Below are 16775 nucleotides of genomic sequence, written 5' to 3'. Positions count from 1 at the left end.
CTGGATCAACCACACCCAGCAGAATCCCCACTTTGGAAAATCTCTCTATTCCTGATAAGTGATTTTATGTGTGTAGCCAACTCCCCTAGCAAAGCCCCATGCTGGGTTATCCCAGGAGGGAAATAGAGAAGTAGAAGACAAACAACCTGCCCTTTAGGAGATTATAATAAAGTTGGGAAACAAAACTAATGTGTACGTGAAAAGTTAAACAAGATCACAGGACAATCATACAAGAAATGTTGGGCAAAGTATGATTAAGTCCAAGCAAATTGCCCAGAGAGTTAGTGCTTTAGTAATTCAAATTACGGTCAGCCCTAAGGTTGAGGCAGGCAGAGAAAGCTTCCTCAAGGAGGTAGTACTTGTACTGGATTTTGAAGGATGTATGTGATTATTATAAAATCATAGATTTCCAGAGCTTGAAGGGCCCTTAGATACATAGTGCACTCCTCATTGTACAGATAAGGAAACTGAGGCCCGGAGAAAAATATAGTAAGTCAGGAAAAAGTTGGGAGTACAACCAAGATTTTCTACTTCCCAGTCCACTACTCTTCCTTCCAAGTGTTGAGAAGGGAGGGATTGTGTTCTAGGTGTAAAAAATGTGAAAAAAACAAATGCTTGAATGCTCACTCCCCAATCTGCCCCTCTCCTAACACACACACACACACACACACACACACACACACACACACACACACACACACACACATCTCCAAACCTGATCTGGGATCTCCTTTTATTTTCCTCAAGACTATGTTAATCTAGAAGGTGAATCAGATAACACTGAATTCAAATTCCAGGTCAAACATTAGTTAGAAATGGGCCAGGTGTTGATGAATGGCCTCTCTGATGTAACACGCCATCTTGAAAGCCTTGAGGTTGAGAGACCCTCCTTCTGTTCCTTTGTGTCCCATCACCACAAGGTATACAGACTCGATCTGAACTACTTTCACTGCCTGGCTGCCCCGACTCTGGCCTTTGGTGTGGAGGTCTATGGTGTTGTTGCCCTCAGTGTACAGGTTGTCCCGGATCAACAAGCATTTGGTCCCTGCAAGGGTGATTCCCTGAAGAAACAACTTCTCTCTCTCCTCTCTCACCAGCAAGATCTGAATTTCTTCCTGGGTCAATTGGAACAAGTTGACTTCAGGATAAGAAGCTAACAACCAGGGTAGGGAATTGGTGATTATCGCTGCATCACAGCACATTTCAGTCTGTAGGAAGAGGGTGATACAGTCTTGCCAGACTTCTTCACTGATATCCCCTATGCACTGCATGATTCAAGTAAGCTGTATCTGAAAGATGAAAAAAGTGCTTTATGGCAAATTGGTCTTCAAAAGAAGTTTGTTGGTAGTTGGTCCAAGATGACTGATAAACTGAAACTGAAATAAGCTAAAAATACAGTCTGTTTCTGATGGCTTCTCCCCAGCAGCAAGGTGGAGGAGATCTTGTTGACTTGTGTGAAGTTATGCCCCAACTGCCCTCTGCTGTGACTTATCAAGCTACCTCTGGAGCAGGAGTGAGGTCACAAAGGCTCTGTGGCTTGTTAAATAGTCATAATGCACCACTTCATGGGTGACTTTTGGCAGTAGCTTTCTTAGGTTATATCTCCAGCTAGTGAGATATTGGGGCAAAGCACACCTACTTACTTCCCTAGGATACCATGGGAAGAACACCAACCCCTAATAGCAGAAAATCCCTCAAAGTAGAAAATAAGTGGGTAATAACTGAGTTGGAGGTTTGCATATAAAGCAGGACAGGTGAGGTTTAGTGTGGCAACTAGTATCTCAGACGTTGGCTAATCTAAGATCTGAGCTCTGGGTACAAAGTCAAAAAGCCCACAGGCTCACTGGCTTACAACCTTTTGGGGATGAACATAATAGCCTCCTAATGATTTCCTTGCCTCCACACTCTTTCCCTTTAGTTGTTTACCCTCTGGCCCACACCAGCTGTGAGTCTAGAGTAATTCATTTTCATTTAGTCATTCAGCAAGTATTTATCAAGCACTAGCTATGTGTCAAGTATTTTTCTAGGCACTGGGGTACAGCAGTGCACAGAGAAAAACCTCATGGAGTTGATATCATAATGGCAGAAACAAATAAATAATAGATAATAGTATCCCTTTCACAGAAAATATTTTACAAGTCTAATACTTTCTTCTTCCATATTTTTCCTCTTAGTCCCAGGCTTTCTCTACTCCTGTGGAGGTCCAATCTGACATGTGACTCTTCTGCAACCTTTGACAAGTCACCATCTGTATCTTAATTTCCTCTGAAATGACACTAAATTGCCTTAAGGAGGGAATGTTAGGAGGAATGATTAAAGTTAATGGTGGAGAAAATCTGGGATAGTTTAGAAAATTCATTTATTCAACAAATATTTATTGAGTACCTACTGTGTTCCAGGTCTGTTCTAGACTTTGGAGATCTAGCAGTGGACAGAAAGTCCCTGCCATCATGAAGCTGACATCCTAGAGGGGGAGACAAATAACTCACAACGACATTTATAGCGTATCAGGTGGTGTTGATAACTATAAAGAAAAAAGGTTAAGAAGATAGAGAATGCTGGGGAAGAAGTGGTGGTGGTTTTATTTAATATGAGGTGCTCGAGTAAGGATTCTTTGATATTGTGACATTTGATCAGAGACCTGACAGAGATGAGGGAGTGAACATGTGGATTTCTGGGGGAAGAGCATTCTAAGCAGAGGGAACAGCAAGTGCTCGTGAGGCAGGAGCATGTCTGGTATATTTGAGAAAGAACAAGAAGATCAATATGACATAAACAGAGAAAGAAAAGGGTGATAGAAGGTATAGTCAGAGAGGCACTAGGCTTAGATCATACGTAGGGCTTCATAGGCCATGTAAGGATTTGGCTTTTACTCTGAGATGGGGAGCCACTGGTAGGTTTTAAGCAAAGGAGATACGTCTCTATAGATTCTAGAGTCTAGAAGATGCTATGTAGAGAATAGATGCTAGGGGAACCAGGGCCAAAACATGGAGACTAGACTATGACAATAATCCAGACTAGATAAATAGAGGTTGAGGCCAGAACACAGGGCTGAGAAGTGGTTAGATTTGGAATATTCTGAAAGAAGAGCTAATAGGATTTGATGATGAATTGAGTATGGGGTATGAAAGAAAGAGAATGTCTCCAAGACTTTTGTCCTAAACAACTGGAGTTGCCGATTTCTGATATGAGATATACTATAAAAAGAGCAGATTTGAGGAGATAGGTAGAAATCAAAAATTCTGCTTTGGATATGGTAAGTTTGAGGTGCCTCTAAGACATCCATGTAGACATGTCAGTATGCTGTTGGATATTATACAAGTTTAAGAGTTAACAGGATGGATCAGGAATAAAGATAAAATTTTGGAAGTTTTTTGCAAATATGGTATTTAAAGGCATGAGACTGGATGACAGCACCCAGGGAATAAGTGTAAATAGAGAAGAGAACCAAGGTCTGAGGCCTGACAGCATTCCAACATATAAAGAAGGTAAGATAAGGGAGAAATAGCAAAAGAGATTGGGAAAGAGATGTCAGAGAAGTAGTAGAGAGAGCAGTGTCTCTGAAACCAAGTGAAAAAAATGTATCAAAGGGAAGGGAATGATCAAATACTGCTGAGAGGAAAATAAGTCTGAGGATTACCCATTGGATTTTGCAATATGGAGATTACTGGTAACCCTGACAAGAACAGTTTGTTGGATTGGTGGGGGTAAAACCTGATTAGAGTGCTTTCAAGAGAGAATGGGAGGAGAGAAAAAGAAGTGGAGGTAGATAATTTAGACAAATCTTTGGAGGAATTTTGCTATAAGGTGCAATAGAGAAATGGGGTAGGGGATGGTAGGTGGGGGAGAGGAATGTGGGTCAAGAAAGGGTTTTTTAAAATTGGAAATAAACATGTTATTATAAACATGTTCTTATGCTGATGGAAATGATCTGATAAAGTGGGAATGTTTTAGGATAAAGGAAAGAAGGGACAATTTAGTAGTCAAGGGAGTATGAAATTGAGTGGATAAGTGGAGGAGTTGCCTTAGGAAGGCTCGGGAACAGTTGATTCATTGAAGGAAGATTATATGGGTTCACATGCAGAGCAGAAATTAGATTTGGTTGTGGGAGGATGTGGAAGTTCCTTTTTGATGCCTTCTATTTTATCAGTGAACAAGGAAGCAGCGTAATCATCTGAGAGAGAGGAGAACAGAAATATTTAATAACTGAGTTGGGGAAGGGAAGGTAACTGCCAATATTCATTGTGCCCTTATGATGTTTCTGGTACTTGATATACGTTACTTCTTTGAATCCTCACAAGCACCTTACTAGACTTGGTTTACAGATGAGAAAACTGAGACTCAGAGATGTTGTGTAACTTGTCCAGGGTCATATACCATTAGCAAATAGCAGAGTTGAAATTTTAACCTGAAGTCCATGCTCCTTTTAACTATCCCAAACAGCATGGTCATGAGGTTAAAGTCTAAGTAACTGAGTATATGATGGTGGCATCACTAGGGATAAAGAAAACTTGAGAAAGAGCCGGTGGCAGAAGTGGGAGAGGGCAAGAGGCAGGAGGAAGGTGTAAAAGATGAGGAGTTTGTTTTTAGTCGTGATGCCTTTAATGTGCTAGCCGGAACACCAAAGTGGAACTCTCACGGGAGAGTTGGAAGTTCCAAACTTGAGCACAGGAGAAAAGTCACAGGACTTGAGATGTAAATTTGGGAGTACCCTACCAGTGGATAAGGATATAACTTGAGAATGAGATCAAGATTACCAAGGGAAAGAAAACAGAGAGAGTAGAAGAATGAGGACAGAAGCCAGGGAAATGGATAAATAAGGGCAAAGAGGAGTTAGGAGGAAGGCAGAAAAGGAATACTGAGGGATGCCAGCAATGAGTCTGCTTTATAATAAAGGCCAAGGGAAGAGAGAATGTCAAAAAGGAAAGTGAATCAACAGTGTAAAAAGCTGCAAAACAAGTGGAGATTGAACACTGCAAAGAGCTATTGGATGCAGCAACTGGAGTTCAGGATGATTGTAAAAGAGCCAATTGAGAGGAGTGTTTAGCATGCAGTGAGTATGTTCTGAAGACGTGGAAGTAAAGGGATACTCGGGTCATGGATTGAGGGAAGGGCTTTTAGGCTAGGGAAAAAAGCAAAATATGATGAATGAGTAGTTTAACTAGCAAATGTTATGGATACTAAAAGAAGAAAAAATCACTTTGTAGGGAAGGTGATATTTCAAACCATAACATCACAATAGTGAGGTAGAAATGGTCCTACAAATTGTGGCCAATACCCTCATTGTAACCTTGGTCAACTTAAGGCCCAGAGAGGTGACATGATTTGCTCAAGGTCACACAGCAAGTTAGTGGCAGACCTGAGAGTAAAACCCAAGTTTTCCACTGACATATATACACTACCAAATGTAAAATAGATAGCTAGTGGGAAGCAGCTGCATCGCACAGGGAGATCAGCTCGGAGCTTTGTGACCACCTGGAGGGGTGGGATAGGGAAGGTGGGAGGGAGATGCAAGAGGGAGGGGATATGGGGATATATGTATACATATAGCTGATTCACTTTGTTATACAGCAGAAACTAACACAACATTGTAAAGCAATTATACTCCAATAAAGATGTTAAAAAAAACAAACAAACAGGTTTTCCAACTCCCAGACTGTTGTTTTGGCCATCACAAGTCTGATTCAGAGAACACTACTGAGTAACTGCATCTCATCTGAGAGGTGGTCCAGTGGGTCCTTGGTCCTTTCCCCACATCTGTGATGACAAAAGTTATGAGGCTACTGTAATAGTCCAGGCTTTAACTAGATTGATGGTAGTAGGCTCCCCCTGGATAAGGGGAGTGAAAGGAGGATATGCTTATAAACCATTTCAAAAATATTCTACAGTGACTTGCCCAAGGTCTCACAGGAAACTCTTCAGAAAACCAGTCATCACCACAAGGCAGTCTGTATTATCCCTGCCTGGTGCATCACTGTTAACATTAAATAGTAGTGGAATGATATTGGTGCTCAGAATCCTTACAGCATCATGGGATGTGAGAAGGGTGTCAGCACTCGAGTCTGGGACTTAAGAACTCCCCGGCCAAACCTGGAGTCTGAGCTAGAACAATCTGTTGTTGTTTTTTAATCTTAAGAAAATGGAAGCAGTCCTAGAAATATTTGTGAGCCTAATGTGTCACTGTTTTGCCTCCTGTCTACGTCCCTAGTAGCTTTGCACTTAAAATATATTTAAAAGCTCACAATCACTGGATTTTATTTAAACTAAGTGTTCTTAGAGAGCTAGAATGTATATTTAGCAATTTCCCCCGCCAAAGAAATGGCATTTTGACAGGCTCCCCCAAAGAAAAGGGCATTTGCCAGGAAGCAAGATGGCGGGAGCGGCCATGAGCGAAGTGTCGCGATAAGAGCCTCCGCGAGGATCAGGTGACGAGAGCTTGATCCAGTACGGGGAGGGCGGGAGCTGAAACCCGGGTTGGGCAAGGAGGCAAGTAGAACGGTGGTGGTGGCAGCAGCTTGAGTAGCGGTGAGGCATTCGGGTGGCGGGAACCGCGGTCATGGACCATATCACGGTGCCCAAGGTAAGGAGAAGAGTTCGGCGAGGCTGGGAGCCGTGGGCTTCCTCTCGGTGCTCAGCCGTGAGCCCAGGCACGCCCCCTCAAGCCTTCTCAGGGTGCTCTTTGACGCCCTCTTCCGCGCGGGACCCGAGTGATATTCCTCGGTTCACATCCCCTTTCACTCAATCTGAACTTTCTTCTCCTTGGGATCCTCCTGCTGGCGGCTGCGGCGCGAAGGAGAGGTGGTCCTGTGCCAACCGTCCTCTCACGTGACGCCGACCTCGCGCCGGGTGCTTGCCTGCCGGGTCCCTCCCTGACCTGTCCCTCCGACCCCAGCTCCTCTCGGTTCCCCAATCGTTACCTCACACACGCCTTTACTCCAGCCTTTTATATACGCTCCCTGCAGTTGTAACAGCCTTTCTTGAGCACCGCATTTGGCATTGCCTCCCGGAGAGTTACTTCCTTTATGCAGCGTTTCCCTACTCTCCTCTTGACTCCTGCCCCTGACCTGCCCCAGCAGTTGCCCAGACCACCACCATCACCCCCACCCCAGCTCCCCCTCATGCATGTGTGGGTTTTGGGGGCAAAAGCATCTGTCCAGCCCCAAGGTGGGCTATGAGAAAGGAAGGAGGTGTAGCAGAGCGGACCTGGCCTTGCTCTACCGGGTAGTAAAACCCGAGAAGTGACATTGTCAGGCCAGCTGGCGTCTGTGTATAGCTGACCCCCCAGTTAGAGCCTCTTCTACTTCTTTTCTTAACAGAGCCTACTCTTTCCCTCCCCAACTCCAGCCTCTTTCTATTCGAATTCCACGTCCCTCCTGTCAGTTTTCTTTCTACTATCAGGCTGAGGATCAGAGAAGAGTTACAACTAGTCTCTGCTTAATTTTTTTCTATCCATCATAACAGATGTGGCCCAGGCTAACTGACACGCACATAAAAGCCCAGTATGTTGTAATCGAAAGAGCACAGATTTTGAAGCTGGAAGACTCGAGTTAGAATGCTGGTTCCCTCAACTAGTAGCTTATGACTTCGGACAAATTTATTAGCCTCTTTGAGACTGTCTTTCCTCCTTTACCAAATGGGGATAATGAAATTTGTTCTCCTCACTTCACAGGGTGGTTGTAAGGACTAAATAAAAGGATGTGTGTGAAAGCTTTTTTGTAACTAAGCTTTTTTTGTATCAACCATTAAGGATCATTAACTGTAAAGAGGCAAAAAGGTAATTTATTTGGGATCTTAGAATTGCAATTCAGGGATCACAGAAAGTCTGGAAGAAACCAGAATAGTGTCCCACTAGAGGAAATGGCCAGGGTTTTTAGAGGAAAAGAGGGACGTCAATTCAGGCTTATACAAGTTGTTTACCAACAATTTAGATTGGAGGGTAAAATTATTCTGTATATAAGATTGAGATATGGAATGCATCTCATTCATTACTAGGGAAAGTTATGTTTTCTTAGGCCAGATAAAGTCCAGTTCTCAGCATTATTCTTTCCTTTTAGCAACTCAGCAACTGTTTAGCAGTTTTAATTTAGAGTGTTCAGCAAAAGTCCAGCATGGGCAGCAAACGTGGAGGTCCTCAGGTCATGTCTTAGTCGTTCCTGACATAGTTCTTTTCACGTTTCCCCCTTTTGCCCATGCTTTTTCCTGAAGAAAACATCATTGGAGCAATTCTTATTCCCACATAGCCAGAATGGCTTGATTGCCTGCTTCAGGTCCATCATGTCCCTTAGAGGGTGGTTGTGTGAATCAATCAATGGATGGATTGTAAAATTCATTGGAGGCACCGTGATGTTGTGCTGCCTGGAGTATATCGACTTGTGTGAACATCAACTTAGCAGTAGAATGGCTAAGTATAGAAGTAATCAATTTAAGCAAGCACTTTATCAATATAAAGAAGCTGACAACAATTATTAAGAGTAATAACCCAGTTTGCAGAACAGTTTTGAACCAAGATCCAATGTTTAAGGGTAACCAACTAAACAAATCAAACATTAGGGGAGTATTAAGACTATCAGAATGAAGTCAATTGGCCTTCTTTTGTTAAGACCTTAATTTGAGTTTCTACTATACCAGAGGCATTTATCCAAGTACAACAGGTGTTATTTAAGATGACACAGATACCTCCAAGTTCTGCAAGAAGGTAATCCAAGGCAAATCTTTTATCTAACATAACATGAGCAAGCAAATTCAGGGAGTCTTTTTGGGCACTTAATGCTCTAGCTGTGGCATTAGCTGTGTCTGCTATGGTAGCAGAGAGATTTCGAATAATTTTGTCAATGGCTCCAACTCCCCACGTGGTTTGAATACTTCTTGGAAACCTTTGAAATCCCTCAGAAGGGGTTTCTTGGCATAGGCAGAAAGTAGAGTGTGTGTGCCATTTGGTAATTTCTGAAGAATTTAACACAGTCAAAGGAACTATTAAAAGTCCTAGAGCACATTGAGAATGTGGGGTTAGGGTGTTGGGGCAGGACATCCCCCAGGTGGTACTCTTCCAACCACAAATAAAGACATAGATGGAGCATAGAGAAAGGAGGTGTCAAAGGTGAAATTCAACCATGGGTTGGTTATATTTGAGCAGCCTAGAAGCCTTCCTTGTAGGAATACATGGGGGTTATCATGAGAATATGTTTTGTTTTTGCACAGTGAAGTAAAGTTGGGTGTTTGGAAACTGGATCTGATGTTTCCGGGTAACCAAAGGGCCTCGTTGGAGCACATGTTCCTAAGGGAATATTCTGGGTTTTATCTGGTTCCAAACAAGGCAAACAAGGAAAGGGAACTGTGGATTTGAGTAGATGAACATGGTATGCTTGGAGAATAGATGAATTCTGAAAAGGATATGGTAGAGGGATACCAGTAAGATTGGAGATAGCCAAGGCAAGGGGATCCTGGGTATTCAGTGAATGATCTAGGGTGCTGATGACATATCCAATAGTCTGTTAGATTTCCTCCAGTGGCTAGACTTTGGGAAATGCAGAATAAGGCATTATTTTCCCAGTCATAAGGAGCCTGGGTGGATAATAAGAAAGATAATAACATAACTCTAGTAAAAGAACTATCCCAAGAAAAGTCAGCTATTTTAATATAAAGAAGACTAAGGGTAACTCCTGGTCTTGGTTGGTGAAAGAATCCCAAGTGGAATGGATTAATCGAATGAGCAAGAATTGGAGCCAGAGGCTTATTCCCAGAAGAGTTAATGCAAGATAGAATTACCACTCATGGAGGATGCCCACTGTATGTAATAGGGCAAAGCACATTAATAAAACTGTAACTTCAAGGAGGAGTCCCAAAAGTTCAATTCTCCAGTCCTTCATAGTCAAAATCGAAGGACCAAAGGGCCAGGGTCATTTCCTCTAAACTTTAATTCCTGGCCATAAACCTATTCATGAAAATTCACTCCTTGAAAGTATGTCTATAAGAAGGAAAGGCAATTTGATGCCTCATCAGTTATTACATAATGAAGGCGATGTAACAACTCTATGATGATAGCAATTAGAACGAAGGTAACTTGAGGAATTTCATCAATGAGGATCATGGAGAGTACCGGCCTTGTCCAAAGTCTTGGGAAAGCCATCTACACTAGGTGCCATCTGAGTCACTTCTGGGTCAATTACACCTTTAGGTCTCCAGCTGTTTCAGAGGCCCACACAGGTGGGGAAGGCTTTTTTTAAAAATTGGAAACATGAATCCAAGAATCAATGCCTTTAAGTTTAGCAGCACAGGGTGTTGGTTAAAAGTACCTAATAGGGTCCCTTCTATCTGGGTTGTAAGGAGTCCTTTAAAATATGTCTTTTCCAACAAACATAGTCCACTGGTTTTAAATTGTGATGTTCTGTATCTCCATCTCCCAGGAGCTCACTGTGGAAAAAGTTTTCAACCAGGTGCTCATTTTTTCAGAGCCTTAATGAGACTTTTGACAATAATGTAAAAGATCTCCCTTGACTAGAAGGGGCTTATATAGTCCTGAGTCAAGAATCATGGGTTTTTCAATAATTTTTTCAAATGGTTACAGTTTGTGTTTTCAAAAGGGTACAGATATTAAGTTTACCAGAACTATGGGTAGCAATTTAGGCCAAGGAAGGCCTCAGGCCTCAGTGATTTTTGCTAGTTAGGTCTCGATTATGTCATTTGTTCTTTCCATTAGACCAGAAGATTGAGATTGATAGTCACAGTGGAAATGTGGTAGTATAGGCCAGATTTCACAAACAGCATTTAGAATTTGTCGAGTGAAATGGACACCATTATCACTATGTAATTGCAGAGGAATTCCCCAATTAGGAATAATCCTTTCCAACAATATTTTGGCCACTGTAAGGGGAGTTGCATGTCTGCAAGGAAAGGCTTCCACCAAATGGGAATACATGCACACCATCATCAGAACATATTTGTATCCTTGAGAGGGAGACAGGTAGATAACACCCAGCTGACAGATAGCAAAGGGACCAGGAGGCAAAGGAAAGTGGTTCTGAGAAGTATAAATAGGTTTTTCTGGGTTATACTTAGGACAGATCTGACACCTCTGACATATTTCAGCTACTACTTTGGGAGAAGGTTTCCAAAAGTGTTGTTTTCCCCAGGCTATCATTTTATCAGTTCCCCCAATGAGTCATTTAATGTATTAATTTTAGTATGGTTTCTTGAGTGGCTTCAGAAAGAGGAGGGTGGCCATTGGCTTATACCAAAGCCCAGTAAGTTGATCAAATGTGCATCCTTTAGAAAACCACCTCTGTTACTTAGCTGTAGCAGGCAATTGCCCATCTCTAATAATATTCTTTTTTCTTTTATTGGAGAATAGTTGCTTTACAATGTTGTGCTAGTTTCTGCTGTACAGCAAAGTGATTCAGCCACATGTATACATATATCCCCTCTTCCTTGGATTTCCTTCCCATTTAGGTCACCACATAGCCCTGAGTAGAGTTCCCTGTGCTGTACAGTCTCTTCTCATTAGTTATCTATTTTATACATAGTAGTGTATATATGTCAATCCCAATCTCCCAATCCATCCCACCCCCCATTCCCCCCTTTGTATCCATATGTTTATTCTCTAGGTCTGTGTCTCTATTTCAGCTTTGCAAATAAGTTCATCTATACCATTTTTCTAGATTCCAAATATCTGTGTTAATATACGATATTTGTTTTTCTCTTTCTGACTTACTTCATTCTGTATGACAGTCCCTAGGTCCATCCATGTCTCTACAAATGACACAATTTCGTTCACTTTTATGGCTGAGTAATATTCCATTGTATATATGCACCACATCTTCTTTATCCATTCCTCTGTTGATGGGTATTTAGGTTGTTTCCATGTCCTGGCTATTGTAAATAGTGCTGCAATGAACATTGGGGTGCGTGTATCTTTTTGAATTATGGTTTTCTCCAGGTATATGCCCAGGAGTGGGATTGTTGAGTCATATGGTACTACTATGTTTAGTTTTAGAAGGAACCTCCATACTGTTCTCCATAGTGGCTGTACCAATTTACATTTCCACCAACAGTGTAGGGTTCCCTTTCTCCACACCCTCTCCAGCATTTATTGTTTGTAAATTTTTTGATGATGGCCATTCTAACCAGTGTGAGTTGATACCTCGCTGTAGTTTTGATTTGCATTTCTCTAATAATTAGTGATGTTGTGCATCTTTTCATGTGTTTGTTGGCCATATGTCTGTCTTCTTTGGAGAAATGCCTATTTAGGTCTTCTGCCCATTTTTTTTTAATGTTGGGCAACATTTTTTTATTGGAGTAGAGTTGGTTTACATTGTTGTGTTTCTGCTGTACAGTGAAGGGAATCACCTATACATATACATATATCGCCTCTTTTTTTGGATTTCCTTCACATTTAGGTCACCACAGAGCATTAAGTAGAGTTCTCTATGCTATACAGCAGGTTCTCATTAGTTATCTATTTTATACATATTAGTGTATATATATCTATACCAATGTCCCAGTTCATCCCACCCCCACTTTCGCGTTAGTGTCCGTACATTTGTTCTCTATGTCTCTGTCTGTTTCTGCCTTGCAGACAAGTTCTTCTGTAGCATTTTTCTAGATTCCACATATATGTGTTAATGTACGATATTTGTTTTTCTCTTTCTGACGTACTTCACTCTGTATGACAGTCTCTAGGTCCATCCATGTCTCTACAAGTGACCCCATAAGTTTCTTTTTATGGCCGAGTAATATTCCATTGTGTATATGTACCCCATTTTTTTTTCTTAACATCTTTATTGGAGTATAATTGCTTTACAATGGTGTGTTAGTTTCTGCTTTATAACAAAGTGACTCAGTTATACATGTACATATGTTTCCATATCTCTTCCCTCTTGTGTCTCCCTCCCTCGCACCCTCCCTATCCCACCCCTCTAGGTGGTCACAAAGCACTGAGCTGATCTCCCTGTGCTATGCGGCTGCTTCCCACTAGCTATCTATTTTACGTTTGGTAGTGTATATATGTCCATGCCACTCTCTCACTTTGTCACAGCTTACCCTTCCCCCTCCCCATATCCTCAAGTCCATTCTCTAGTAGGTCTGTGTCTTTATTCCCGTCTTGGTTGCATGTGTCTTTTTGAATTATGGTTTTCTCAGAGTATATGCCAGTAGTGGGATTGCTGGGTCATATGGTACTTCTATTTTTAGTTTTTTAAGGAATCTCCATGCTGTTCTCAATAGTGGCTGTATCAATTAACATTCCCACCAACAATGCAAGAGGGTTCCCTTTTCTCCACACCCTCTGCAGCATTTACTGTTTGTAGATTTTTTGATGTTGGCCATTCTGACCGGTGTGAGGTGATACCTCATTATAGTTTTGGTTTACATTTCTCTAATAATTAGTGATGTTCAGCATCTTTTCATGTGCCTCTTGGCCATATGTGTGTCTTCTTTGGAGAAATGTCTGTTTATGTCTTCTGCCAATTCTTTTGATTGCATTTTTTTTTTATATTGAGCTCTATGAGCTGTTCGTATATTTCAGAGATTAATCCCTTGTCCATTGCTTCATTTGCAAATATTTTCTCCTGTTCTGAGGGTTATCTTTTTGTCTTGTTTATGGTTTCCTTTGCCATGCAAAATCTTTTAAGTTTCATTAGGTTACATTTCTTTGTTTTTGTTTTTATTTTCATTACTCTAGGATGCAGTTCAAGGAAGAGCTTGCTGTGATTTTTGTCAAAGAATGTTCTGCCTATGTTTTCCTCTGAGAGTTTTATAGTGTCCGGCCTTACATTTAGGTCTTTAATCCATTTTGAGTTTATTTTTGTTTATGGTGTTAGGGAGTGTTCTAATTTCATTTTTTTACATGTAGCTGTCCAGTTTTCCCAGCACCACCTGTTGAAGACATTGTCTTTTCTCCAGTGTATATTCATGCCTCCTTTGTCGTAGATTAATTGTTCATAGGTGTGTAGGTTTATCTTTGGGCTTTCTATCCTGTTCCATTGATCTATATTTCTCTTTTTGAGGCAGTACCATACTGTCTTGATCACTGTAGCTTTGTAGTATAGTCTGAAGTCTGGGAGCCTGATTCCTCCAGCTCCGTTCTTCTTTCTCAAGACTGCTTTGGTTATTTGGGATCTTTTGTGTTTCCATACAAATTGTGAAATTATTTCTAGTTCTGTGAAAAATGCCATTGGTAGTTTGATAGGGATTGCATTGAATCTGTAGATTCCTTTGGGTAGCATAGTCGTTTTCACAATGTTGATTCTTCCAATCCAAGAACATGGTATATCTTTCCATCTATTTGTATCATCTTTAATTTCTTTCATCAGTGTCTTATAGTTTTCTGCATATAGGTCATTTGTCTCCTTTGGTAGGTTTATTCATAGGTATTTTATTCTTTTTGTTGCAATGGCAAATGGAAGTGTTTCCTTAATTTCTCTTCCAGATTTTTCATCATTAGTGTATAGGAATGCAAGAGATTTCTGTTTATTAATTTTATATCCTGCTCCTTTACCAAATTCATTGATTAGCTCTAGAAGTTTTCTGGTAGCATCTTTAGGATTCTCTATGTATAGTATCATGTCATCTGCAAGCAGTGACAGCTTTACTTCTTCTTTTCCAATTTTGATTTCTTTTATTTCTTTTTCTTCTCTGATTGCTGTGGCTAAAACTTCCAAAACTATTTTAAATAATAGCAGTGAGAGTGGGCAACCTTGTCTTGTTCCTGACCTTGGTGGAAATGGTTTCAGTTTTTCACCATTGAGAACGATGCTGGCTGTGGGTTTGTCATATATGGCCTGTATTATGTTGAGGTAAGTTCCCTCTATGCCTACTTTCTGGAGGGTTTTTATCATAAATCGGTGTTGAATTTTGTTGAAAGCTTTTTCTGCATCTATTGAGATGATTTTATGGTTTTTCCCTTTCAATTTGTTAAAATGGTTTATCAAATTGATTGATTTGTATATATTGAAGAATCCTTGCATTGCTGGGATAAACTCCACTTGATCATGATGTATGATCCTTTAAACGTGCTGTTGGATTCTGTTTGCTAGTATTTTGTTGAGGATTTTTGCATCTATGTTCATCAGTGATATTGGCCTGTAGTTTTCCTTCTTTGTGACATCTTTGTCTGGTTTTGGTATCAGGTTGATGTTGGCCTCGTAGAATGAGTTTGGGAGTGTTCCTCCCTCTGCTATATTTTGGAAGGGTTTGAGAAAGATAGGTGTTAGCTCTTCTCTAAATGTTTGACATAATATGCCTGTGCAGCCATCTGGTCGTGGGCTTTTGTTTGTTGCAAGCTTTTTAATCACAGTCTCAATTTCAGTGCTTCTGGTTGGTCTCTTTATATTTTCTGTTTCTTCCTTGTTCTGTATCAGAAGGTTGTGCTTTTCTAAGAATTTGTCCATTTCTTCCAGGTTGTCCATTTTTTTGGCTTGTAGTAATCTCTCATGATCCTCTGTATTTCTGCAGTGTCAGTTGTTACTTCTCCATTTTCATTTCTAATTCTATTGATTTGAGTCTTCTCCCTTTTTTTCTTGATGGGTCTGGCTAATGGTTTATCAATTTTGTTTATCTTCTCAAAGAACCAGCTTTTAGTTTTATTGATCTTTGCTATTGTTTCCTTCATTTCTTTTTCAGTTATTCTGATCTGATCTTTATGATTTCTTTCCTTCTGCTAACTTTTGCGTTTTTTTTTTTCTTCTTTCTCCAGTTGCTTTAGGTGTAAGGTTAGATTGTTTATTTGCAATGTTTCTTGTTTCGTGAGGTAGGTTTGTGTTGCTATAAACTTCCATCTTAGAACTGCTTTTGCTGCATCCCATAGGTTTTGGGTCATCTTGTTTTCATCGTCATTTGTTTCTTGATATTTTTTGTTTTCCTCTTTGATTTCTTCACTTATCTCTTGGTTATTTAGTAGTGTATTGTTTAGCCTCCATGTGTTTGTGTTTTTTACAGATTATTTCCTTTAATTGATGTCTAGTCTCATAGCCTTGTGGTCGGGAAAGATACTTGATATGATTTCAATTTTCTTATATTTACCAAGGCTTGATTTGTGACCGAAGATATGATCTATCCTGGATAATGTTCCATGAGCACTTGAGAAGAAAGTGTATTCTATTGTTTTTGGATGGAATGTCCTATAAGTATCGGTGAAGTTCATCTTGTTTAATGTATCATTTAAAGCTTGTGTTTCCTTATTTACTTTCATTTTGGATGATCTGTACATTGGTGAAAGTGGGGAGTTAAAGTCCCCTACTATGACTGTGTTGCTGTTGATTTCCCCTTTTATAAGCTGTTAGCATTTGCCTTATGTATTGTGATGCTCCTATGTTGGATGCATAAATATTTCCAATTGTTATATCTTCTTGTTTGATTGATCCCTGGATCATTATGTAGTGTCCTTCTTTGTCTCTTGTAATAGTCTGTATTTTAAAGGCTATTTTGTCTGATATTAGAATTTCTACTCCAGCTTTCTTTTGATTTTATTTGCATGGAATATCTCTTTCCATCCGTTCACTTTCCGTCCGTATGTGTCCCTAGGTCTGAATCAGTTCTCTTGTAGACAGCATATATACAGGTATTGTTTTTTTATCCATTCAGCCAGTCTCTGCCTTTTGGTGGGAAATTTATTCCATTTACATTTAAGGTAGTTGTCGATATGTATGTTCTGATTACCATTTTCCTAGTTGTTTTAGGTTTGGTATTGTGGGTCTTTTTCTCCTCTTGTGTTTCCTGCCTAGAGAAGTTCGTTTATCATTTGTTGTGAAGCTGGTTTTGTGGTGCTGAATTCTCTTAGCTTT

At 40.4% G+C, this 16775-nt stretch overlaps 2 protein-coding genes across 2 annotated transcripts in view; one reads left to right on the top strand and one right to left on the bottom strand.

The window, feature by feature from the left end:
* Positions 1-809: 809 nt before the first annotated feature.
* On the bottom strand, positions 810-1509 carry LOC112062567 (profilin-2-like). Its single transcript, XM_024117305.1, has one exon. The coding sequence runs from the start codon at positions 1269-1271 to the stop codon at positions 810-812; it is 462 nt and encodes a 153-aa protein (XP_023973073.1). The 5' UTR covers positions 1272-1509.
* Positions 1510-6480: 4971 nt separating this feature from the next.
* The window catches only part of MTMR8 (myotubularin related protein 8), a 217267-nt gene continuing 206972 nt past the window's right edge, over positions 6481-16775 (top strand). Inside the window, exon 1 of the mRNA XM_028482651.1 lies at positions 6481-6580. Within this exon, the coding sequence (XP_028338452.1) occupies positions 6557-6580 (24 nt within the window). The 5' untranslated portion in view covers positions 6481-6556. The remainder of the gene's footprint in view (positions 6581-16775) is intronic.

Source organism: Physeter macrocephalus, chromosome 21, assembly GCF_002837175.3.
Source record: "Physeter macrocephalus isolate SW-GA chromosome 21, ASM283717v5, whole genome shotgun sequence".
Classification (NCBI taxonomy): domain Eukaryota; kingdom Metazoa; phylum Chordata; class Mammalia; order Artiodactyla; family Physeteridae; genus Physeter; species Physeter macrocephalus.
Note: the sequence above shows the minus strand (reverse complement) of the source record. Positions and strands in the feature narration are given on the sequence as shown.